The 26,968-nt window shown below is 54.9% G+C and overlaps 1 protein-coding gene across 8 annotated transcripts in view; it reads right to left on the minus strand.

Annotated features, from left to right (window-relative positions):
- Window positions 1-26,968, minus strand: part of CELSR1 (cadherin EGF LAG seven-pass G-type receptor 1) — a 149,315-nt gene that overhangs the window by 87,448 nt on the left and 34,899 nt on the right. For all 8 annotated transcript variants that reach the window (XM_036864896.1, XM_036864897.1, XM_036864900.1 and 5 more), the window contains exon 2: window positions 6,475-7,113. In XM_036864896.1, coding sequence (XP_036720791.1) covers window positions 6,475-7,113 — 639 coding nt within the window. The remainder of the gene's footprint in view (window positions 1-6,474; window positions 7,114-26,968) is intronic.

Raw genomic sequence — 26,968 nt, forward strand, 5'->3', positions numbered from 1 at the left:
GATCAAGTTAAAATGAGATTATAATGGACTAGCGGGGGCCCTAGTCCAGTGACTGGTGTCCTTTTAAAATGAGGGAAATTTGGACACAGAGACAGAACACACCGGGGGCAGGGGGTGCCATATGAGGACAGAGGCAGAGACTAAAGAGATGCAGCTACAAGCCAAGGACCACCCAGGACAACCAGAAGCTAAGAAGAGGCAGGAAGGACTCTCCCCTAGGGCCTCTGCAGGGAGCAAGTCCCCGCCGACACCTTGATTTCGGACTTCAGGCCTCCAGAGCTGTGAGAGAATAAATTTATGCTATTTTTTATTTTAATAAATTTACTTTATTTTTGGCTGCGTTGGGTCTTCGTTGCTGCGCGCGGGCTTTCTCTAGTTGCGGAGAGCGGGGGCTACTCTTCATTGCAGTGCGCGGGCTTCTCATTGCGGTGGCTTCTCTTGTTGCGGAGCACGGGCTCTAGGCGCGCAGGCTTCAATAGTTGTGGCACACAGGCTCAGTAGCTGTGGCTTGTGGGCTCTAGAGCTCAGGCTCAGTAGTTGTGGCGCAGGGGCTTAGTTGCTCTGCGGCATGTGGGATCTTCCCGGACCAGGGCTCGAACCCATGTCCCCTGCATTGGCAGGCAGATTCTTAACCCCTGCGCCACCAGGGAAGTCCAATTTCTGTTATTTTAAGCCAGCCAGTGTGTGGTCCTTTGTGACAGTAGCCCCAGGAAGCTAACAGAAGCCCTGTTACCCCCGCCCCTGTCCCCAGCGGCCGTTTGGCTGTGCTCGGACACCCTGGCCAGACGAGGAGGATGATTATTCTGTCTGTCAAAACCCCAGCTTTGGGGGAAAGAATTCCATGGAAGAGAAAAGGAGGTCCCTGGCTAAATCTATCCCCACCGCAATCTCTCTGTATATGATTTTAATGGAACACAAAGTCTTCCTGAAGTGCAATAATGCCCTAGCTTTACAATAATGTACTAGAGAAATGCTGGATATCCCCAACCTGGAACCAGTAGAAAGAACCCAACGTCAAAGACTGGAGAGGTGCTAAAGAGAGAGAAACTTGGAGTAATCCTGAGTATCTGAAAAGTACATTTTCCTAAGAAAGGATTCTGTTTCTGATTTATTTGAGATTTTAATTATAGGCCAGGTAACGATTTTCATTTTGAATGACAATTAACTCTCCGGTTTAAGGACTAAATTCAACTTGACGATGAACTCTTCCAAGTGGAGCTTTAATCCAGTAAATTGCAGTAAGTGCAGCAAACTTATTTCTCTTGTGTTATGTGAATGTCACCCCACAGGAGGACGGCACGGCTCAGACGCACGAAGCATTTTTAGTCTAATATGGGGGTGCAGGGTCAGTGTACCCCAGGAGGATGGAGATACTATTACTCTGATGAGAGAATTCAAGATAAAACTCAGAGCTGGAGTAAGAATCGGAGAAGTGCCAGAATTGATTTAAATTTTTCCCCATGGACAGAAAAGATGATTCGATTTTTACATTAAAAGTTTCTCTTGGCCTTGAACCTACACAAAATATCCTGGCCCTGGGGACAGTCAGGGCCCCCAGCCCTGCTGAGGTCACCCCGGGGGACAGTCAGGGTCCCAGAAGCCCCCCTCACAGGCCAACTGGGACATCCCATCCTGGGGCTGTTAGCACAAAGCTCAAACCCAGCGTCACTGAGACTCTCCTAAGTGGCCCCTGACCCTCTGATCCCCAAACCAGGCTAAATCCAGCTGGGGCACACCCTTGACGACACAGGGTCCAGAAGCCTGGATGTCCAAAGCCCAGGGACAGCTGTGTGCTTCACGCACAGAGGCAGGACTGTTGAACCCAGACAAGCGGCCTGGGGTCTAAACACAGAGGCTCAGGAATAAACGGGACCCTCCCCTCTGTCCCCCCCGACACGCAGATGACCGAGAGGTCCTTGAAAGCCCTCCTTCCCGGGTGACATCAAAGCTGCCGCCTTCTCAGGAATGCACCCCTGGGCCGACGTGGCTGTGACATAAAGCACTGCCCGCTGCTCTCACCCTGGGAGGATGTGTGTGAGGAAGGGGAAGGGATTCCAAGGCAGCCGTGGGCCGGGGCCGCGTGGGCACACGGCCGGGCAGTGACCCGAGTGGCCCTTGGTGGGCACACCCACCAGCAGGACAGGAAGGGACACAGCGGACGGAAGGGGGAGCCCCGTCCCCTCCAGCTCAGCCGCGGGGGCGGCAGAGGCTCCGCCCTGAGCACAGCACAGAATCCCAGAACTCCAGGACGTCTTCTGAGGCCTGCGAGGAGGAATGGCCCACTTAACCCCTGACCCCGTCGTCCCGCATGGGTATTTATCACACGCCTACTGTGTGCCCGGCACTGTGCTGATGGACAAAGATGCTGGACGCAGAGGGGAGGGGGCAGACAGCACCGAGCAGATCTGGACTCCAGCCTCCGACCTCTACCGTGGGGGAGGGGCGGGCAGAGGAACGGGGACACGGAGGTGACATTCGGGAAGACAAGGGAAAGCGCACTCGAGGGGCAGGGCCCCGGGGAGAGGAACCGGGCATGTTTCTGGAAGGCCAGCAAGGGGCAGTGGGGTGGGGCGGGGCCGGCCCCTGAGGCTCTGGAAGGAAATCCCCGGGGCCCCCCACCCGGCTCTGCATCTTGGTGTCCCTGAAATGGGTGACAACTGTCCCTACCTCATGGGGTCGTGACAGGCACGGGGAAAGGACCTGGAGCAGAGCCTGGGTGGACACGTGCTCTCCACCACGTCAGCGAGGAGTGATCAGACTGTTTAATTAGGGAGACGACGCATCAAGAGGCCACAGGACCCGGACGCAGAATCCCACCCTGAGGCTTGCCCTGGATGGGTTTGGTCCAGTGTCCTCCCGGGTGGGAGGAGTTTCCTGCCACCCCCTCGGGTAACGGGGTGACCGCGAGTGAAACCCCCTCCCTGGGGCCACTGCTCAGCGACGTTGCTCCTTACCCACCACACTTCACTCGGAACCCTGCACGCGGAAGGCGCTTCTTAACAGATGCCGTGAAGTCAAGGGAGCAAGAGAAAGGACCCAGTAATAAACAGGCAAACCAGGCCATTCCGCCCTCGAGGAATCCACAGGGCGGACAAGCCTGAGCTCAGAAGCCAGAGCACCGGGTTCGAATCCCGACTCACCCCCCGCCCGGGTCTGGAGCAGGGCTCCTCCACCTCCACCGCAGACACGAGGACCATTCTCCGTGGGGGGCGTCCTGTACCCTTGGAGGACGCAAGGCAGCACCCCTGGCCTCCCGCCACGAGCACCCCACCCCCAGCTGAGACAACCCAAACCATCTTTGGATACTGTCGTGTGTCCCCCGGGGGCAGAATCACCCCCGCTGAGAACCTCTGGGCTAGAAACTTTAATGCCCCGTACCACAGTCTCTCCATTTATAAAATGGGGACGTACAGCTGCCAGGAGGGTTGGGGTAGCAGTGTAGAATCATCTGGAACAGTACAGCACGTTAAGTGCCCAATAAGTGCTATCTGCAGGTCACTGCTGTCCTGAGGGTCCTGGAAATAAGTGGATCACACCCAAAATGAGAGCAGAGCAACCAACGCATAAACAAGGCACCGAGGAAGCTTCCGAGAAGATCGACGGTCACTGTCCAAGGAAGTTGGGAAAACTTCCAGAACCTTCCGACAGCAGGGACAGCGCTGGGCTGGGGGTCCTGAGGGAGGCAAGGACAGAGGGACGGCAGGTGCGGGGGTGGGGAGATGGGAGGAACGGGCTACGTCCTTGGGGAGCTTAACCAAAAGCAAAGCCAAAACCAAAGCTACGCTGTTCACAGGCTGGAAGACAGAGGGGCCGGAACCAAGGAACCCGGCGCGCATGCTTGTCACACATGACAGTTGCTGAGCTGCGCCTCGATGCCTCCAGTCCTTCTGTCCCCGTTCCCTTCAGAGTGGGGTCCCCTGCAGACCCCCGCCAGGCCCCCATGCAGAGCCCTGAGAAGGGGAGATGCCTTCTCCCTACAAGGACGGGGAGTCCTCTTCCCTGAGGCCAAAGGGGACTGAAGAAACACAGGGGAGCTGTCGGGGTATTTTTCCAGCATCAAATTCATGAGCTTTTCCTGAAATTAACTGATACCTTCCTTCACCCAGCTCGTCTCCCGTCTGGCAACACAGGAAGCCAGGGTCCTCTGGCGGCCTTGGGCCCCTTCCAGCTTCCCGCCTGCCAGGCCCGAGCTCGGCTTACCAGGGAGCAAGTAATAAAACCCTGGCGACGACAGCACGGCTTTCACCGCGAATAAATGGGCTCAATTACCTGCACCAAGAGAGCAGGGCTTCAAAGGAAGAAAGGAAGAAAGAGAGGAAGGGGGACCGAGTAAAAATAATCAGTCTGAATGAGTCTTATCTCGGAGGGAAATACATATGATAATTTAGTACCAAAGACATTCAAATTAGTCCCCTGCCAATCAAGACATTTCAGTGGTGATGACACAGTGGGTCATTCCCAGGCATAATTTCTCTAGAAATGACTCTGGTGATGAAAACAAAATTTGAGAACTCTGGAAGTCCTTTCCACCCAATGGGTTGAGGCCTCTTTGGACGGGATCCAGGGTCCGCGGGTCCCTAGCGGTCTCTACTTATCCTGCCCAGACATGGCCCCAAGCTCACATCCGGGACTTCTGGAAGCCAGGACTGCTGCTGCAGCCATGAGACAAGCTGGTGTCCTCGACCGAGGCAGACCCCACCCTTCAGACCCATCTTCAAGATGAAATCACCAGATTCTGGGGGTGCTTAGGGGTGTCCCCCAGCAGGTCCCCACCACTACATGTCTCCACCAGGGAGAGGGCCGGTCACCTTGGGTGGCCCACCTGATTGGGCAGGGGTAGGTCTGCTGCATACACTGGCCGGGCATACAGCAGGCACTCAACTTATGCTCGTGGAGCGAGTGAATGACTGCTCACTGGCTGACTCCCTGGAGGGCACCAGGCTCTCTCCCGGGGCTACGGCTTCCCCACTTGAAGCAGGAGTCACCCGCAGAAGCACTCCCCATCCAGGCCACGTGGCAAGAAGGGGGGGACAGGGACACCGGCCCCTCCACTGTGCCGCGGCTGGCACACCCGGTCAGGCACTTCAGAAGAGGCCGAGATGCCGCCTCAACGCCGTGCAGAGGGAAGGGGAGGTGGGGAGGACCTCCACCTGCGTGGCATGGCTCCTCGGCACAACCAGAGCCCCCTGACAACTCAGGCGTGGGCTTGGGGGCTGGAGTCTCCTTTGCCTTCCTTCCCCGCTCACCACCAAGCTCCAGCGTAGCCAGGAATTTAGGGTTAACACTTGAGAGACCGCGGGGAAGAGATCTCCAGAGCCAGACAGGACGGATGGACAGGCAGACAGACACAGACGGGCGAGGGGAGGGGAGACACAGGCAGGCGATCAAGCCTTTCTCGCTGCAGCGGTGCCAGCAGATTATAACCAGGCTGGTGCTCAGACGCGGCAAGCCGGGGCGCACACCCATCTCCCCAGGCTGCCCAACGCCCCCTCTTCTGGCTGGGGCTCCTCCTCTTCAAATGCAAAGCACCACACAGCCGCCTTCCTCTCTCCGTGCTCCCACCCCAGGCTTACTCCCTTCCTGCTCGATGAATACCTGTTAATACTGTAAGCCCCGTCCTAAGCTCCATCAGTTGCGCTGCGTCCCACACGCACAGAAACCATTTCTCCACTGTCTACACCAAACACGTCAACCGAGGACACAGTCCGCGGAAGACTCTCAAAACCACCTCTGGGATGAATCAGGTCCCACCCAACCTCAGAGAACTTTCCAAAAAGACAGACGGTCACCATCTGCCACAGTACACTTGTTCGTCAAGTGAGCCGTCCTTCTATGTAACAGGCCATCGAAGACCAAAGCAAGAGCATATGTTTCTGTACTGCTCTCGGCGGGTTTTTATTTTTAAAAACAACCATTGGCTGCCTTTAGAGCAATTCATCTTTGTGACAAATCAGGACGTCTCGAGGGAAGTGTATCTTCAAGGCAGAGAAGATGAGTAATTTCTACAGTGACAATGAGGCATGAAAAAACCAACGGTCTTTCCAGACCCAAGTGATCAGTGGCTCACAATTTCTATCCTAGTTATTACACTGTTTTCCAGTAACCAATTAAACTCAAAGTCCGGAATGAACTGCTTTAAATTTGAAGCCACTTATAAAAAGCACATGTCATTACAGACACGCAGATTTTTTAGGTGGCTCTGGCACTATCATCCTCCTCCTACTGTCCTTATAAAGAGGGTGGCTTAAGTGGCACGGGATCAGTAGAGACCTCGGGGCTGTGCTCAGCAAGCAGAGCCAACGCCCAGGCCCACGGTCCATCCTTTGACCCTGTCCCCGAGGAGGGAAGTGGACAGAGGAAACCACCCGACACCCTCCGACCTGTGGACTGGGAGCCTCGTGTGAAGCAGAGGTGACCCGGGGCCTCCCCACCGCCTGTGCCACCCGGGGACCCGCGACGAAGGGTGACACCTACCTGTGAAGTCCTCCTGACACTCGCAGGTGTAGCCGCCCTCCCGGCTGCGACACCGGCCGTGGGCACCGCAGGGGCTGGAGTAGCACAGGTCAATCTCGGTCTCGCAATAGTCGCCGGTGAAGCCGGGTGGGCAGCGGCAGCGCAGCCCGTTGACGGGATGGATGGGCCGGAAGAGCACGGTTGGGGAGCTGATGAAGGGGGCCGAGCTGTCGAACTTGAGCACCGACACGCACTTCATGTAGTTCTCGCACGGCTCCCGCAGACAGATGTTGTCGTCGAAGGGCAGGACGCGCTGGGTGGACACGGCCGTCAGCAGCGTCCGGTTCAGGTAGATCTGCTCCTGTAGGTCCTCCGATGGGAAGAACTTGTCCCGGACGCCTCCGGGGAGCAAGGCCGAGAAGGTCACGTTCAGGATGTTGGAGCTGACGTCCGTGTCGTTCTGGATGTTGAAGACGAAGACGGCGTCCTTGGTGGTGGACAGCACCGTGGCCACCCCTTCCACGAAGCGGGACAGCAGTGGGGACAGGAACTTCTCCTGCGACATGTTCTCCAGGCGGACGGTGATGCTGTTGGTCAGCATGTCGTCCGTGATGACGGTGACCCGCAGGGTGCAGAGCGCCGCCACGCTGTGGATGCCGTCTGCGAGACACAAGGGGGTGTCACTCGGAGGCCTGCCTGCCCGGTCCCCACCCCGGCCCGACCGGGAACAACACCCCCGAGCCCCATGCCCTGCCCCGCCCCTCCCACGACCATCACCGTGACCTCACGTCCCACACCCCCTTCCCCTCCTTCCACACTCAGCTCCCATCATGCCCGTCAAGCTCAGAAGCCCCCAGTGGAACCCCCCAACTGCTCATCAGGGCGTCTCAACAACCACCACGATCCAGCCCCCCAGCCTCACACGCTTTGCTCCAGACACGTGGGGACGCAGAGCCCCTGTTTTACCTCCTCTGCACCTGTTCCAGCCACTAGGTGACCCTGCCCATCCCCCAGCCCAGCTCAGACCCCACGGTGTCCAGCGCGGTCCAGCCCAGGTACGGCCTTGTCTTGTGCAATGCTGGCGGCTTCTCTGCTCTTAGCTGTGACCTACTCATCTCCAGGCGCCCAGCACACAGGAGAGGACAGCACGTGCTGCTTCAGAAAGACGCACAAGAGGATGGTGCATCTCAGCCAACACAGGTGACCCGCTCATGAAACGAGGCACTTAGCACTTGGGGACTGGAAAGGGTGGGGTATTTGGGTTATCAGGTTGAGCACACCATAGGTTCCGCGCCCAGAACCAGAGGAACTGACCAGGGGCCGCCACAGGGGCTCTGCTCACGATGGCCACGGGGTGGCATCATCACCTCCAGGGCAGCTGATAGATGCAGCCACGCTGCGCAGAGGGCCTGCACCTGCCTCCCAGTGCCCACCCCCCAAACGTGCTCTGGGACCCGAGAAAAACCTGGCAAAGTTCACATCCTTCTGGCTCAGCTCAGGTCCGTGTCCCTGCAGCCCTGATGGATCCCCCCTCGAGCACACCCACCCCAGTTTCCATGAGGCATCTGGGCAAGTCTGTGAGCCCCCGGTGGGTCCCACCCCTCTCGAAGCTGAAGCCTGGCGGTGCCCACCCGAAAGGCAGGCTTATTTCCGGCTTATTTCCGGGAAGCTGCAGGAAAGCCTTAGGACCCCTGAGAGGATGCAGTCAGGTGACAAAACTTGGAGGCCATCTTGTCACTCTGGACCCAGCATAGTCCCCACCAAGGCACAAGGTTGCAGGGAGCCCTTAGGACGACGGGGAGCGGAAGCACAGAAGCTTCTGCGCCTGGGACTGTTTGCCTCAGACACTCAGGAGCCACAAGCCCCTTTTGGCGGGGGACACCGTGCGTCACAAAACTTGTCCAGACAACAGAGAAACGTAACTGCTCCACAAGTCACAACACATTCAGGGGCAAACCTGAGATTCCGAGAGATTCTGAGAGAACCAGCATCACCCCATTTGACAGGTGACAAAAACTGAGACCCTGGGAAATCAAGTTTCACACCCACGAACACATGCTTGGTGGAGGGGGGCCCTGGCTTCCCCCCAGTAATGACGACCATCGCCTAGTAGCTCAGGCACCGAGCACTCCATCTGGTCCTCACGATAACCTGGCAAGGCCGTTTTTTTTTTTTTTTTTTTTTTTTTTTTTTTTTTTTATGCGGCACGGCTTGCAGGATCTTAGCTCCCCGACCAGGGATTGAACCCAGGCCCCCGGCAGTGAAAGCACGGAGTCCTAACCACTGGACCACCAGGGAATTCCCTGGAAGGACCAAATCTGAAAGAGGAAATAACATTTGTATGACCTCATTGTGGGGAGGGGCACCCCAAAGGCTGGTGTAAAACCCAAAGGCCGGCGAGGTAAGGGCTCAGCTCTGTGTGCGGCTTCCGCGGAGCTGAAGGTGGACGCTGGGACCGGATCTGCTGATCATATACAAAGGGCCGTTACTCAGCCATGAAAGGGAATGAAACTGGGTCATCTGTAGAGACGTGGATGGACCTAGAGACTGTCATACAGAGTGAAGTAAGTCAGAAAGAGAAAAACAAATATTGTATATTAACGCATATACGTGGAATCTAGAAAAATGGTACAGAGGAAGCTGTTTGCAGGGCAGAGATAGAGACATAGATGTAGAGAACAAACGTATGGACACCAAGGGGGGAAAGCGGGGGTGGGGGGGGTAGATGGGGGGTGGTGGGATGAACTGGGAGATTGGGATTGACATGTATACACCAATATGTATCTAATAATAACTAATAAGAACCTGTTGTATAAATAAATAAAATAAAATTCAAAACAAAACAAAGGGCCAGTGGCTAGAATAAGTAATGAGGAAAAGAAATTAAGGCAAAAGATGGCACAGCCCATACGGCAGGAAGCCTCAGAGATGGCACCACCCTCCTCCCCTCCCCCACACGCCGGCTACACCCAGGCAACAGGGCACATTTATTCACACTGTGGTCACAGCAGTCGTCCTAAGACATTGGGATGTCCTAAAACGTCCTAAAACACTGTGGCCACAGAACTTATCCTAAAACATCACACCACTCCCTTGGGGCCCCCAATGGCACCCAGGATAAAACCCATACTGCCTACCCCATCTTATGGTCCTATGTGGTCCGTCCCCGTCACCCTCCCTTGTCTTAGAGACACCTCCCTGGCTCAGGGCCTTTGCACACTTCATCTTCCGCCTGGAACACCGTCCTCCTTGTCACCGGTAGCTGCTCCTGGGGCCACCCGGGTGTCAGCTGCACGTCCCTCATCAGAGGGGCCCTCTGCATCCCCCATGCTCTGCCACATCCTCACTTTAACTCCCTCACAGGAGCGGCCGCAAGCTGCTTTTATTTGTTCATATCTGTCTCTCCCCGCAGTGAACCCAGGAGGACCAAGAACTTGTAGGTCTTGTTCCTGCTGTGCCCGTCACTTCTAGAACAGTCCCTGGCACTCAGAAGCTCCTGGATAAACATTCAGGGAAGGGAGGGAGGGAGGGCAGAGTCCCTCTTCCAGTGGCATCTCTTTAACCCCAAGATTGACATTGGCACAAACAGCATCAGAGACTCCATTTTTCCATCTAAGCTATTTTTCTGTGGGTGTTTCCTTTCTCCTTTTTTTTGCAAAGGCCCATTACAATAATATAGGATATAGGATACTGTCTGTTTCCTCGTGGCAGTTGTTATGAAACATCCTTTTAATCTTAAACCACACACAAATTTGCTCGGGTCCAAGATTCGAGGGTCGTGCTGATTTTAAGCTCAAAGTTCAGGCCGCCTGGGCATGCTCCAGGCTATTCTGCCCTCTCCCTCCCCGGGGATGGGCAGGGAGCCCAGGAAGGCACGGCACGGAGGAATGCCCAGGAACAAGGAGCCACGTAATGACCAGAAAATAGTATTAAATATTAACTCACGTCAAATATGCTGGAAAATAAAATACGCACCTTACTGTTAATTTTACAATTAATTTCTTTCAAGACCATGGACCGTCCTGGCCTACCAGGTCCTGGAGACAATGAATACGCTCTGTGCTTAACTCATCTGGGTTGGATTTCTGAGTCGCCACGAGCACAAATGTGACTGCCCATCAACAGGGAGCCACTGAAATAAAGGACGGCTGTTCTCACCCTGTAGCTCGGCTCAGCGAAACCCACTAGGTGACACTCGCCTCCACCGGTGTCAGGGCAGATCCAGACAACATGATGTTAAAAGGGAAAAGTAAGTCACTTTTCACACGAAACAAAGAAATATGTTTGCACACAAATCCAGGGAGCCGTCAGCAGGGACAGCAAAAACTTCAGTGCTGACGGTGATTCTATGTGGGTCGCTGACTTTGCTTTTAAATAAACTTTTTATTTTGGAGCAGTTTTAGATGAACAGAAAAACTGCGAAGACAGTGCAGGGAGGTCCCGTATACCCAGCACCCAGGTTCCCCTGCAATTAATACTATTGTGACGTCAGTGTGGGGTATTTGTTAGAATGAATGAAGCAATACAGACACATTATTAACTGAAGTCCATACACCACTCATATTTCCTTGGTTTCACCTACTGTCCTTTCTCTGTCCCAGGACCCCACAGGACATGAGTCGTCCTGTCTCCTTGCTCCTCCGGCTGTGACGGACTTTCTCAGACTTTCCTTGTTTCTGATGACCCTGACCGTTTGGAGAAGTACTGGTCAGGAATGTTGCTGACATTTAGGTGATTTTCGCTTTTTCCCCTAAACTTTCTTGTATCGTTTTATTCTCCTGCCCGAGCGTCCATTAGGTTTATCACTTAGAAGGCTGTTTTCATTTTGGGAAACATGGAGCTCACCCAGGGCTCCCCCCAACCTGTGCTGTAGGCACTTCGTCCGTGGCTGGAAACAACAGCGCCGGAACCAACGCCTCCAAACCGGGCCAGCACAGTTTCCATGGCTTTCCCTAGGAAAGGTGAGTCCCCTTATTGTCCCTAAGTCACAGAGGGAAAGAGACAGAACAGATGGCAGGGCAGGGCTGTGGGGTGCCCACCGGCAGCTGCTTCCTGCAAAACCCCCGACGGTGCAGGCGAGGGGGGCTTCGCAGGTCTTCACGGAGGGTGGGGCCTGTCCACGCATCCAGCTCTGGTCAGAGGACAGCCGTCGTCCACAATCTCATCCCTGTGGCCCGCTCAGCCCTGGGGGTCTCAGTGCCCAAGGAGCCGGTGGCCCACAAGGGGTCAGGGGACAGAGCCGAGTTTGCAAGAGGCAGGACAGGAGGACCCCAGGAGGCAGCGGGGAGGGCAGGGTCCACGGAGGAACGGACCTTGTCACACAGTGGCGTGCAACCATCTTCCCAGCACAAAATGCTTTTAAAAGCAGCAAGGCCTGGCCAGTCGGTGGCGGGAGGCCGTGTCAGTCCCAGGGCTGCACCACAGCCTGAGGCTCACATAACTGATCCCCTCACAGCCTGGAGGCCAGGAGTCCAAGATCAAGGGTCAGCAGGGTTGGCTCCACATGGGGGCTCGGAGGGAGAATCCGTCCCGTGGCTCTGTCGCAGCGTCCAGTGGCTGCTGGCAGTCCTTGGTACCCCCAGCTGGCAGATGCCTCACTCCCGTCTCTGCCTCATCGTCACGTGGCCTCTCCCCACGTGAGTCTGTGTCCGGATTCCCTTCTGAAAAGGTCACCCGTCGCTGGATCAGGATCCACCTGAATCCAGGAGGTGTCAATGCTTAGCTTGATCACATCTGCTCAGATCCAACCTCCAAATACACCTATGCTGAGGTTCCAGGGGGCCGTGAACTTGGGGGGACGCTACTCCACCCCGGACAGATGGGAATGTGGGTTGGAGGAGACAAGGCCAGGGGGGCAGGGGAAGGTCCTCTGACGCTGGCGCCTCTTGGACCCTTGGCATAGGGCAGTGGGGGGTGGACGCGGGGGAAACGTCCATGGTGTAGACCTCGCTGACCCGGACGGTGCCCCACCACTGCCCGCAGCGGCTCCGCACCGACGCCTTCCGCAGTGCCGCCCCTCCAGCCCTCGTCACAGCCCGCGAGGGACACCTCTGCTGGTCCTGCACAGATGAGGACACCAACGCACAAGGAAGTTGACCAGCAGGCCCGGCCGAGGTCACTCGGGCAGCAAGTGGCAGGCCCAGACCGACTGAGCCTGAGCCCCTCCAACGGTGGGCAGAGGGTCCAGAGGACTACGGTCCTGGCTCGGAGGGTCCACGTGGAAAGAGGCCAGTTTCTGACCCGTTATACACCTGCAGCCTTGGGCACAACGCAGTGAGGCAGGGCCACCAGCAGTTGGAGATGCAGTGGTGCCAGGAGGGACCAGCACCACACGCCAGCGTCTTGGTCACCCCACTCCACACGCACCGTGGTCTAAGTTGGGGGGGCATCTCCGTCTCCTACCACCAACGCCCTGCCAGGCCTGGCTGGCACAGCCCGTGACGCCGCAGTAGGCCGGCTGCGGCCACATCCACTGGGCACTGTTTGCCGTCCGGCCGGTTTGACACAAAGGCTGCCCTCCTGCCCCCTCCCAGGCCTCACCAGGGGCAGGCAGTGCCTGCCGGTGGGGGGGGACTTTGAAGTGGTTTCCTTTTGGGGCAGCAAAAGCTGAACCCGGAACCTGTGACTCAGGACAGGGGCTCCCTTCCCGGGAACAGGGTGATGGGGGTTCGGGGGACAGTAGAGCAAATGCTGGTGTCAGGCCTGGCGGGCACGCTGGCCTGAGAAGACGCTGCTTGTCCTGCCCCATCCAGGGAGGAGGGGCCTCAGGTCTGAAGGGGAGGGCCCCATTCAAGCACCAGCATCTCAGGCAAATCAGACGATGCACTTGCTCTCGACACATCTACGGTCCCTCCTTCCCTGTCCCCACGCATGCCGGGCCCTCACCGACCGTGGCAGCCCACACCTTGGGTTTCTCCTCCTTTGGAACCCATGTCCTCGCTCTGTCATTTCTACCATCGTCTCCCCTCAAACTGCTGGAGGCGCGGTCCTCACAGCCCCTCCCCTGCAGGCCCCAGGCAGCCCCCCAAAGCCCACCCCCCCCCACCCAGGAGCCTGGGCCTGGGGGACGCTCCCCGACACAGCGCTCAACCCCTAACTCCCATGTCAGGGGACGTTCACTCCCGAGCCTGGGCCCGCTGCACCGGGCCCGCCACCTTACTATCTGAGGCCCTCGGCCACTCTTCCTTCACCTGAAATGACCTCGAGCCCCCCACCCTGACTCCTCCCCCGGTCCCCTCCTCCAGCCGTGCCCTATCTTTACATCCACACCCCCCTCAGAGGAGGAGCCAGGCCTGGGATCCAGGCGTCAGTGGGGACCCCAACCTGCCTTGCGGGGGGGGCACCTGGGCCAGTCCCCTCAACCTGGCACCCGCTGGTCAACCAAGACAGCTCGCGGGGGACACTTCCCTGGTGGTCCCGTGGTTAAGACTCCGCGTTTCCAAAGCAGGGGGCGCGGGTTCAATCCTTGGTCAGGGAACTAAGATCCCACATGCCATGCAGCGCGGCCAAAAAAAAAAAAAGAGAGAAAGACAGCTCAGGGGGCTCAGGATCAGGCAGCATTTACAACCCACCTCTCCGGGGTGCCGGGCCTCGCCACCAGTCTACTCACTGCACACGACGCATCTAGTTTACATGTGAAAACGAACGCCCCAGACTATCCCAGGAGCTCTGAGGCACACGCATGGCTCTTTTAAACACCAAACGCTGGCTCCCTGCTGGAAGGGCAATGCCCCTCGCCAGGGGTGTCCCGTCCAGGACCCTCGTCTCCGCTGCCCCTCCTGAGAATCCCAGCGGCGGCAACAGTGCCCTTCCTCCCTGCGTCCCCAGCGTCCACCCGCGCGGGTCCTCCTACTTCCGCTGTGACATCAAGAGGATGAAACGGGAGGCTGGGCCCACGTCCCCACACCCAGAGACGCACCCACGCACAGCAGCTTCAGGTAAGTTGTGTGCAGAGCACCCAGCCGCCCAGCTGCGCTCGACAGACGATCCGACCCACCACGTCGGGGGATCCGAGTGCCAGAAACATCTTCGGGAAGGACGAAAATCACGCGTTACGTATATTTTTGTGATGGGGCCATGTCACGGCCCCTCCCCAGTCCTGACCTCGTGCCCGGTCTCCCCCTTAACTTGGTCAGGGGCTCCTAGGAGCAAGCCCTGCTCGGCCCATCTGTAAGGGGGGCAGCAGCAAGGGCACCCCCGACGAGGATGCCAGGAAAACCCCCAAGACACTGGGCAGGAACAGCCGGCAAGTGCCCTCAAGCACTCGGAAAGCACTCAGTCAACTCTCCACGTGGCTACCGTTCTTAGTAACCACCCCAAATAAAATACAACCAGGTGCAAGAGACTTGCCATAGCCGTGAGGAGCCAGGAGGGAAAGAACAAACCCCCTGTGAACGTGGGCCCAGGCCAGGCTGCAGGGTCCCCTCAAGTCATCCCAAAGCCGGGACATCACTGCTCCAATCAAATGCCAATGCACACACGGGCACCAGGAAGCCCACGCATGGGTAAAGGATGAGCAATTTGATGCTCGGCTTTAAAATATCTACAGCTTCAAATCCAGTCATTGAAATTAAGTATGTGATTTGATCTTGCCACATTATTCTGTTTCCAAGCACGCTTATGGACCCAGCATCCTTCCTCCCCTCCAAAATTATAAAATTCTAGCAATGACAAATTATTCTCTCCCAAGATATGGAGAGAGGAGAAGAAGCTACATCTCCAGACCGTCAGGATCAAGTGAGTCAAATACGCACGAGACACATTAGGAAATGCCTGGCCTCAGGAAGCACGAGGACTGGGGAGACCTTACAAAGGAGGGGGATCCTGGCACCGGCTACGATGTGGATGAACCTCAGGACAGTGTGCTGAGCAAGAGAAGCCAGTCACAAAAAGACAGATACCGTGTGATCCCACGGAGATGGGGTGTCCCGAGTGGTCAGCTTCACAGAGACGGAGAGCAGACAGTGGGTGCCAGGGGCTGGGGGAGGGATATCGGGGGTTAGTGTTTAATGGGGACAGAGTCTCAGTTCTGCAAGATGAACAAATCCAGGAGACGGACGGTGGTGACGGTCACACAACAGTGTGAACGGACTTAACGCCACGGACCTGTGCACCTAAAAACGGTTAAATGGCAACTCTGACGTTATGTAAATTTTACTACAATTATAAATAAATAAAAACATGAGTACATAAATAAACATAAAGGGAGAATGAAGAAATGAGAAAACAAGCAGCCAAGATCCCTAAAGCTTCCTTCTCTTGTCACTCCCACTTTTATTATTTACTCTAAAATTGACTGATAGAGGATAACATTGATTCAGCAATGCGCTCTCCTAATGTCATGTATGAAATAAAGCTCCTATCCCAAGGCCGAAGTTAGTATCTAATGCAGCATTCCACACCATTAAGTTGTTCCATGAGAAGCAGCTCGTCATGTCCATGCTGGATGGAACCTTCTGGAAGGCTGAAGTTGTACCAGGCCCCACTCCCAGCCGAGTGCTGGGAGCAGAATGGCCTTTGCCTTCAGAGCCGGGCGCCACCTTCTGACCCGCGATGATGGTGAAAACGCTGTTACTGCTTAGGGGGAGCTAGAGCCACCACCAGCTGTTTACACCGTCAACTAAACACTGAGAAAGAAACCAGCACATGCCTGCAGTGAAAACACACCGGCCGCCGCCGGCTCTGATGGGATCACACCGAGAGTTTCATCAGGGACCTTTGTCGTTCCTGGTTTTTGTTTTATTTCAAGTACTGGCTGAACAATACGTAGGCATCGTTGGCCGAACAGGAACCCAGAAGTCTGATCTCACCACACCCCTTGTTGGGGACTCGTGGTGATCACCAGGCCTGACCCAGAGGCTGTGTTAGGATTCGGAGGAGAAAAGCAGTGATGCAGGGGCTCTGGCGTCAGGGCGGGCCCCCTCCGCCGCGGGCGGCAGTGTGGACACTCAGGGGCTGGCGGGGGATAAGTTGAGGCCTGGGGCCGGCCCAGGCGCTAGAGAATGCCAAGCAGCACCCCAATGCCAGTTAGTCACCCCTCCCCACCTCCAGCTGTCACAACCACAAACGTCTCCACACATTGTCAGGTGTCCGCCGGGGACAGAATCGCATCCAGGTGACAGCCCTGCTCTAGGAAACAACACAAAGGTTTCTGGACTTGTCCTCCGGCTTGAGACTCTTGGGGAGAACCAGGAGCCCGGGCAGCAGCGGGGCTCGGGGTTCCACACCCCGTGGCTGCCAGGCCGGCCCGGGGGCTCCACGCCTCCTGCAGTGCGGCTGGGGCTTCCCTCCGCCGTCGGGGCCAACAGGGAGCCCGTCCAGCCTCACTTTTTCCTGCCAGAGCCAGAAAGGCCACCCTTCTATTCTGTCCTAGGGAAAATGGGCAAAGTTCCCCGAGGCAAAGACTTAAGCCCAAAGTGGATTTAAAAGAACTAGCGATCGGCCTGCCCTGCTGGCATGATCACATGGCCCCAGGCACCTGCCGAGGGACACTCACATGTCCTCCAGCCCCGGGCAGGTCCAGGAGCGGCTGTCGGCCCAAGAGAGCTGTGGGCGGTAAAGACGCAATTTTTAACAAATGCACCACCTCAACCCAGCCTGCGGGCCACTGAGCCCAGGGGCCCTGCTGGGTCCCCCAGGCCTCTTCAGTTACTGCAAGCAGCCCATAGCCAGCCCAGGGACACAGGAGGGCCAAGCACCAGTCTGGAACATTCCAGGCTCCGGCTCCAAAAGTGCCATCTGCCACCCAGCTGGGCAGAGGCCACCAAGCTCCTGCAGCCGCTTGGATGGTCGGAGTGGCTGGTGACCCGGGCAGCCCTGGCAGGTGACCTTGGGTAAGGTGGTAAGTACACCCACGTGCCATTTCTCCTCCTTCTCTCCTTGGCTGGAGGGGGTCCTGCACATGCACACCTGCAGGCACTGGTTCAAGAACGCTCCCTGGCTTCGTTTAGTTCTAGAAGTTTCCAATTCTCCAACACTGCATATGGACTCTTGTTTGGCCTTGACCTCGTGCTCACCGACAGCACCTCTGAAGTCCTGACTATCTCCAGGAACCACTGGTGACAGATGCCTCCCCCCGCCCCCCGCACAGTTCCTCTAGAACAGTGGCTGCTGGAGAAAACCCGCAATCTGGGCCTGGAAGTGTCGCCCGTCACCCGGTGGGGCAGACGCCATACAGGCTCCTCAACCAGAGGAAGCCCCGCCTTTGGGGACACGCTTCCTCTGATGGCAGAGAAGAGAGTGAGAGAAAGAGGAGTGATGACGGACACCAGGTCACAGAGATGCCACGCTGCCAGCTCTGAAGGCGGGGGAAGGGGCCCCGAGCCAGGGGTGGAGGTGCCTCTAGCTGCTGGAGAAGCCCGGAAGCAGGGTCCCCCCGAGCCTCCAGAAAGGACCGCAGCCCTGCCACAGTGTGCTTGCATCCCGGTGAGACCGTGTTGGGCTTCCAACCTAGTGAATGGTGAGAGAGTAAATCTGGGTTGTCTCAAGCCACTGTGCTTGTGGTAATCTGTTACAGCAGCAACGGAAGACCTCATTCTGTGAGGTTACCATAACCTTGACACCAAAATGACACAAGGAGAGCACAAGGAAGAAAAAGTACAGGCCACATCACTCGTGAACATAAAGGCAACAATTCTTAAAAGAGGAAAACGAAAACTACATCTAATAATGTATAAAAAAAGACAATGTATCGAGACCAAATTGGATTTATCTCACGAATTTAACATTTGAAAATGTATTAACATAACACCATCCTTAAAAAAAAATCGCATATTTGAACCTCAATAAATAGAGGAAGAGATTCAATAAAATTCCTCAATCACTCATAATAAAGATGCTTGGCAAACAATGTAGAGACAGGTCCTTCCTTAAAATGATGAAGGCATCTCTCAAAGTCCAACAGCAAAAAACATCACACTGAACAGTGGTGCCCACTATGTCCTTTTCCAAGTTGTACTGAAGGCCTAATCAGTGCAATGGGAATGAATGAATGGAAAAAGACATCATATCATTATTCAGAGATCATATGACCAACAACACAGAAAACTCCACAGACTCTACAGGCAATTTGTCAGAATGCATCAGAGTGTTTAACAAGGTGGCTAAAGATCAAGACAGAAAAATCAAACACATTTCCTATACCAGTCTCGTAAAACGTAATTTTAAAAATCTCATTTACGGTAGAGCAAAAAATATGCTGCGCTTAAGAACAAATCTAATAAAAGACATAGAAGCCCTTTATAAATAAAAAGATTAAATAAAAAAAAAACTATTATTGGCAGAAATGAAGACAACCATCCATATTCATTGATGGGAAGAGCCAGTGTGGAAAGGGTGCAGTTCTCCTCAAACTGACTTAAAGATTCACTGCCATTCTTGTCAAGATCCCTACAGGGTCCTTCATAGAACTGGCAAGACAGTCTCTAATCCACATGGAAGACAGGCCAGGCCAGGAAAAGGCAGGCACGCCCGAAAAACAGGGGAGCGGGACAGCTTGTAGGAGATGTGACTGCTCGTCCGAGGCTACAGAAACAAGAGGGGATTGACACGGAGCAACCTACAGACCCACGGGCAGGAGAGAGCCCAGAAACAGAGCCACGTGTACATGAAAATGTGACACGTCACAGAGCTTGCTGCTGGGAGAGAGGAATATTCCATAAATGGGCCCGAGACCATCTGTACGGAGGACAAAATGACATTGGATCCCTACCTCACACTGAACACAAAAAGCAATTCCAGGGAATTAAGGACTTAAAAGTGAAAGGCAAAACATATTTTAGAAGAGACTGTACAGAACTACTGTTTATGATCTGAGGCAGGTAAAGATTTCTTAAGACACAAGACATGATCTTAAAGGGAAAAAATGTATAATTTTGACATTAACTAGAAGAACTTTACAAAGAACCTGATTTTACAAATTAATGACGAGACAAGCCACAAACTGGAACGTATTTGGTCCTAAAACAAATAAAAAGATGCTCAACATCATTAGCAATCTGAGAAATGCAAATCGAAACCACAATGAGATACCAATTTACACCCAACAGATTGGCAAAAGTTAAGAAACCAGACACCAGCAAGTGATGGCAAGCACGAGAGAGGAACGGTTGTTTGTTGCTGGTGGAAAGGTGAATTGGTGCAATTGCTCGGCAAAACCCTGGAGTCCCCTAGCCCTCCCGTGCCTGACAGCAACTCCCAGGGGAATCACCCCAGGGGAAGCCATGCCCTTGTGGGCCAGGAGGTGCACACAGGATATCCAAGCAGCAGAACAGATCAAGAGTGGAACGTTCACTGGATGAAATACCACGCAACAGTGAGAATGAACCAACTACAGCGTAGCACGCCAATGTGGGCGCTGAGTGGAAGGGGCAGGCCGTCAAGGAAGACACACAGCCTGGTGCCAGGTATATGGACTCCAGACACAGACACAGCCCAATGAGACGGGTCCAGATCCTTTATCCGAAACCCTTGGGACCAGGCGGTTCTGCAATGCAGAATTTTTTGAATGTGGAAAGTTATAAACAGTGCCTATTCTATCTTACGTAACAGCAGACTCCGCCATCAAATGCGTAATCTTCCTACAGTAACGTGTGTGAATATTCACACGAACCAGGATAAAAACTGTCAACCATTTGGGACTTCCCTGGTGGTCCAGTGGTTAAAACTCTGCGCTTCCACTGCAAGGGGCGCGGGTTTGATCCCTGGGTCAGGGAACTACGATCCCACACGCTGCACAGCGCAGCCAGAAAAAAAAAAAATGTCAACAATCTCATGTTGGTGTGGGTTACATTTTGCTGCCAAGTGAATTTTTGCAAAATTGACTGGTTTTCAGAACTTTGGGATTTTGGAAAAGCAGCTGAGGGCTACAGACCGACGTACTGACATCTAGGACCACATGCCATGGAGTCAAAACGAAAAGCGAGGCAGGAGAGGGAGGTGACACACAGAGGGCTTCGGGGACACGGAAGGGTCTACCACACACGTGTGTTCGTTACCGTCCTTTATTATTTCATACGTTTGAACTGTTTCAAAACAATAATAAAATCTCTGTAAGTGAAATGGGAGTGGGAGAGGGGGTGATTGAAAGGCGGAAAGAGGCAGGCCCAAGGTTTCTGGCTTGAATGGGGATCCTGTTCCCAGACAGGAAACTCGGGAGGAAGGTGAGGTTTTTCTCTCTGTCTGGGGCATGATGGGATTGAAGAACGTGTGGTTTAAAAAATGGCGAGGACTTCCCTGGTGGCACAGTGGTTAGGAATCCGCCTGTCAATGCCGGGGACATGGGTTGGAGCCCTGGTCCGGGAAGATCCCACATGCCACGGAGCAACTAAGCCCGTGCGCCACAACTACTGAGCCTGTGCTCTAGAGCCCGCGAGCCACAACTACTGAACCCACATGCCACAACTACTGAAGCCCACACACCACAAGGAAGAGTAGCCCCCGCTCATCACAACTACAGAAAGCCCGCAAGCAGCAACGAAGACCCAACGCAGCCAAAAATAAATAAATAAATTAAAAATTTTAAAAAAAATGGCAACAAATGCGCTGACATCCTCCCACCCACAGGTGAGACCGGTGTCCCTTTCCTCTGGAATCTGGGTGGGCCTGGGACGGCTTCAACCAATAGAAGAGGGAGGAATGTCACTGAGTGACCCCTGGGTCACAAAAAGCCCCACGTTCCACGCTGCCGAGACAGTCCCCCTCTGCCACCCACCGCCGCTGTGACCCTGCGAAAGCTCCTCAGTTTCCTCACCAGTAAAGCCAAGATGGAGGGCTCTCCTGCCCCAAGAGGCCCATGAGGACTGCGGAGCCACACGAGCCTTTGTTCTCATGACCGATGATGTCCTTTGCTTCTCCCACAGCTCCGATTCTGCTACCCCAGTGACAAGGGACATGGGACCCAGGGAGGCCCAGGACACCCAGCCTTCGGGGAAGAAGCCAGGCAGCCTCCGGTCGTCTCTGCTGTTCTACACGAATGCTTTCCAGAGAGAAAATAATTATTAACTGCAGAGGCTTCATGAGGAGAGGGAGCTGCGAGGATCTCTAACACCAATAATTTGTACCTATTTAAGAGCAAATGCGCTACAACAAAGGCGGCTGTGAGCAACAGTATCAGACTGTTTCCTTTGCCGCCAGGTGAGAAAGCACAGCTGAGCACAGGGTGCGTGAAGCCTGACAAAAAGCAGGACTTTTCCCACACCTGTGGCCCCCAGACCCGGCCTGGCTTCCTGACACACCTGTGGCCCCCAGACCCAGCCTGGCTCTGACACACCTGTAGAGAGGACTCTCAGCCCAGAAACCCAGGGGAATAAGGCCAGAGAGAGGGCGCTGCAGTGATGGGGACCTGGGCAGGGTGTGGGCCATCCACACGGCCCGGCTGCTGGGCCCCTGCAGGGGGCAGGGCCGTCCCTCCAGCCCAGCCCACGGGAGCAGCTGCCGCCGCTTAGCCTTCCTCAAGACACGGACTGCAGAGCATGGTTGGGGACTAGAGCGCTCACCCTCCTGGCCCCTACTGTCACCCCACTCAGGGACCCTGAAGTCCCTTGCAGAACAATTTCAGTGGAACCTCTTTTGAAACACAAATACCACAGGGAGGTTATATTAAGGCCCTGGCCCCTTGGTGGCTTAGCTCCTCACGTCAGAGGGCCCCGGGCAGCCCGGGCTCCCCAGGGCAGGAGGCAGCTGCCCTCACACTTTGTGGCCGGCGGACATACTGGAGAGACACTCACCGTGACCTCACCCACGTGCTACCGGGGGCGGCAAACACCCGGCCCGGCCCCCCATCAGTGGGGACAAACATCCACCAACAGTGACAGATCATCTTTGCTACTTCCTGGGACCCTTCCCTCCAATTGAGTGAAGACCCCACGAATCCTCTTCTTTTTGGGAAGAGATCAAATATTGGCCCAGATGTCCATTAATTTACAACTTACATGGCACGCAACTGCTGAGAAGAGAAAAGCAGGGCGTTTTTTTTTTTCCTGGTTAAATATTTGCTAAGAAAATTCCAATCCTAAATTTCAAGAGACTGATTTAGCATGACATTAGAAGGGTAAGACATAGTCATTTTAGATCATTAACCAGAAACTCTTGTGGAAGAAGCATGAGAGAAAACTCACAGAGTCCTCCCAGTGAAAACATGTGTCTTTTAGCAAACAGAGAAAATGTATACTTTAGCATCCTTTCTTCTCTTGTCTTTATTACATCTTAAATGTCTTTCTGGTGCTGAGTCTTGTAATTTACTTTACTTTCAGGCCTCTTTCCTCTCCATCCAGAGGGTGAAATCAGTTTCCAGTATTCAAAGGGTGGAACCAAATCTCTGCCTGCCTTCCTCGTATTTGCTGTGTGGTTCTCCTTCTGCGGCCTTTGTTTGCCGCCGCCTTACTGCTTTTCCAGGAAATTAATGAGCTGAGCGCCTATTCTGAAATCAGAGGCAAGATTTGAGACTCAAAACTCCACTTGGATGGGACGGCCCGTGTGCGGGCTCCGCGCAGACACAGGGATGCAGCTTCTGTCTGGGCGCTCATCAGGGAGCCTGGGAGGAGGGATGTGTCCAGTGAGGCTCAAAGTGACATCTGGCCGCTGACACCTCCCCGTTCACCACACACCCAGTGTCTGAGTGTCTCCCAGCCGCCGGGGAGGGAAGCTGCAGCTCCTGGACCCTTGCACCCAGGTGTGTGCTGTTTGCGTGGAATCCGGTCAGGGACACTCAGGCCCACAGTCCGGGGAATGGGCCGGAGCTGGAGGGTGTGGGGGCCGCTCACAGACAGATGGGGGATGTGGAAGGTGTTCTGCTCTTGGGAACCCTGGTGGGTTTGACCGTCGTGACGGTGCACTCCGTGGCCCACTCTGTTTTGCTCGTAAGATGCTCTCATGTTGCAGGTACTTTTTAAAGTCATACATCAGGGGCTTCCCTGGTGGCGCAGTGGTTGAGAATCCGCCTGCCAATGCAGGGGACGCGGGTTCGAGCCCTGGTCTGGGAAGGTCCCACATGCCACGGAGCAACTAGGCCCGTGCGCCACAACTACTGAGCCTGCGCGTCTGGAGCCTGTGCTCTACAAGAGAGGCCGCGACAGTGAGAGGCCCGCGCACCGCGATGAAGAGTGGCCCCCGCTTGCCACAACTGGAGAGAGCCCTCGCACAGAAACGAAGACCCAACACAGCCAAAAATAAATAAATAAATAAATAAATTTTAAAAAATAAATAAAGGTCAGAAAGAGAAAAACAAATACAGTATGCTAACACATATATACGGAATCTAAGGAAAAAAAAAAAAAGGCCACGAAGAACCTAGTGGTAAGACGGGAATAAAGACGCAGACCTACTAGAGAATGGACTTGAGGATATGGGGAGGGGGTGGGGTGAGATGTGACAGGGTAAGAGAGTGGCATGGACATATATACACTACCAAATGTAAAATAGATAGCTAGTGGGAAGCAGCCGCATAGCACAGGGAGATCAGCTCGGTGCTTTGTGACCACCTAGAGGGGTGGGATGGGGAGGGTGGGAGGGAGGGAGATGCAAGAGGGAAGAGATATGGGAACATATTGTATATGTATAACTGATTCACTTTGTTATAAAGCAGAAGCTAACACACTATTGTAAGGCAATTATACTTCAATAAAGATGTTTAAAAATAAATAAATAAATAAATAAATAATAAATAAATAAATAAATAAATAAATAAAGTCATACATCAGGAATGTTCCCCAAGAGGTGCCCTGAACCCACGTCCCCCCACCCACCTGTCAGTCCCTGTTCCCTGAAGGCAGGGGTCTCGCCGCTGTTCCCCGGCCCTGCAGGCCACCTCCCTCCCAGGAGCCGTTCTCCATGGAGCACCTACTGTGCGCCTGCCCAGGGCCTCCTGCCCCTGCCCCTCCTCCACATAAGGCCTCACACACACCCACACACACAAGTCCCAGGTTCCGAAGGAGAATGCCAGCTCCAAGTTCTGCCAGTGGCGCCTTCCGCGTGGGTCTAAACAGATGGAAGTGATTAATCTACTACCAGATACCCTGTAATTGATTGAGATGGCTTGAAAGTAATAGATTGGATTTCCCTCTTACGTGCCCCAAGGGTCCTGGAGAGGACATATAAAGTTCACTCAGGAATCACCACAACTGACTGCAGTTACAATTCATTTATCATTTTAAATTATTTGGTATAATAAACCTTTTTAACGAGCCTAATCTACAACCGAAACTCAAAGAAACTAATTAAAATTGTCATCACTCATTCACTCAACCAATATTCGCAGCCCTCCATGTTCGGGGTCCAGATCTCAGGCTGCCAAGAGGAAAACCCACAGGGTTGCCCTCAAGGCATCCTCAGCCTGGTGGGGGTGACAGATGGGGCCACAGACGACTGCAGCCTGGAAAGTGCCATGGGGGGCGTCCAGGGTGCAGATGGGGGTGGGGGATGGGGGAGGGGCACCGAGGGTGCGAATGGGGGTGTGGGGGAGGGGTGCCCAGGGTGCGAATGGGGTTTGGGGGAGGGGCACTCAGGGCGGGAATGGGCTTTGGGGGAGGGGCACCGAGGGTGAGAACGGGGGTGTGGGGGAGGACCCCGCAGGAGGAAGGGCAATGCTGGCAGGAGCAGCTGGGTGAAGGTCTGTGGTCAGCACATGCTTACAGCTGGTATCCGTCCACGTTATGTCACTGCACCTGGTGACAATGGGAACTGCTCCTTTGCACCGATGGTACTCTTTTTAGCATGTGGCGTTTGGGGTCTCAGTGGCAGGAAGGGATAAATCAGCTCAGACGCCCAGAAGGGCCCACACCCCACAGCCAGGGCCGGCCTCTTTCCTGCTGGTTATACACTGGCCTAAAAAACAACTGCCAGAAATTCAGTTCTCCCAAAGTGAATCATTACTTTCAGTTTGTAGCCAGTCAGGGATGCCTAAGTGGTTTTTCTTCGTTTGAAACTGTTAACCAACAAATTGCTACTGTCTCCAATTCCTCTGGTTGTCACAACCCAAAGGGCCGGCCAGCGATGATCCTGAGGCAACACTGGCCCAGCAGCAGGGGCGGGTCGGATGCCTTTCTGCCGAGGGCACTTTTATCTATTAACCCGAGGCCCGGCTTTCCCACCGCTCTGGCTCCAGGGGCAGCAAGACCGTAATTTATGACCACTGTGAAGGCTTTAATGACCATGGGAAGAAGGAGGCCCGAGCTTGGGTGCCCAGGCCTCTGCAGGTGCCGAGTGGCCGTCCCGCCCCTTAATCAGAGGGACAGACGCTGCTTAGATTCCGAGGGACCCTGGCAGCCCAGCCTCCCCTGACTCAGAGATGGGCCCGGGCCCAGGTCCCCAAGAGCAGCGTTCAGTCTGTCCAGGAAAATGCCGGTGTTTCCTACACTCCGTGGCCTGGGGGTTCCCAGGACGAGTTCTTAGGTCCGGAGTGCAGACCCAGACCTCGGCTGGCTCCCCACCTGGTGGGCGTGAGAGCTGGCCCTTCCCCTGGCCGGTCTCAGCTTCCTCGCCCCTGCAGTGGTGACATGGCCAAATGGGACACCTTCCAAGGACTGGCTTTCAGAAGTGCAAAGAGTTCCAGAGTCACCTGGGCACGTCCACCTGGAGCACCCAGAGTAGGGTCCTGGTCTCCTCCAGCCGGAAGAGACCCCCAGATGCAGGGGATCCTGCCCCCTGATGTGCATCTGATGAGGCAGAGGCGGAGAAGGGATCCTATGCAGGGTCACCTGGAGAGGTTCTAGCCGAGCTGGGCTCCTGAAACACGCAGAGGCCTATGGCCTCCATTTAAATGTTCCTGTTCTTGGTCTAAACATTTTATGTCACAATAAGAGACAGATAAAAAAGACACTCACCTGTGCACTCTAGGGCCACAATCATTTTACTCAAAAAATACCTTTGAAATACGACCTGGGGTGAAATGCACGGAGCACAGGTAAGCCCAGGCAGCCCTCCACCACCACTTCACACAGCATGTGCTGCAGCCTGCAGATGTGGGGGGCCGGGGTTCACTTTCAGAACAGCAGAAAAATAATCCAACCCCTGCAGCCCGATGCATTTGCCAGTCCTTGGGCACAAACGAGGTCTCATCATCAACCGACCCAGCGCCCAGCGCCCAGCCTGGCCTGGCTCTGGGAACTTCATCCAAATTCTCCCCACAATCCTGCCAGGCAGCTTTCATTTTCCTTGTTTTACAGACCAGACCTCAGAGAGGCAGGAGGTTAAATGACTTGCCCAGGGTCACCTGGCTGGTTAATGATGTGCCAAAATTCAAGCCCATGTCTGGCCGGGGGCTCCAGGCTGCCCCCACGCCCCGCTGCCTCTTGAACATAGGAAGGAGTCAGGACACCCCACCCCCCAGCACAGGAAGCAGCTCTGCTGAAGTCCACAGCCCGTACATCTGAAGACGAGCTTCTCCACCCCAGTACCGTGGACATTTGGGTTGCCACATGGGACTGTCCCCTGCACTGGGGAACGCTGAAGCAGCATCCCTGGTCTGTGTACTTTCACTCGCCAAAGGAGTGGCTCCTCTATCTAGAAAGTTTATTGGGCC

The sequence above is a fragment of the Balaenoptera musculus genome, chromosome 10, assembly GCF_009873245.2.
Source record: "Balaenoptera musculus isolate JJ_BM4_2016_0621 chromosome 10, mBalMus1.pri.v3, whole genome shotgun sequence".
In the NCBI taxonomy this organism is placed as follows: domain Eukaryota; kingdom Metazoa; phylum Chordata; class Mammalia; order Artiodactyla; family Balaenopteridae; genus Balaenoptera; species Balaenoptera musculus.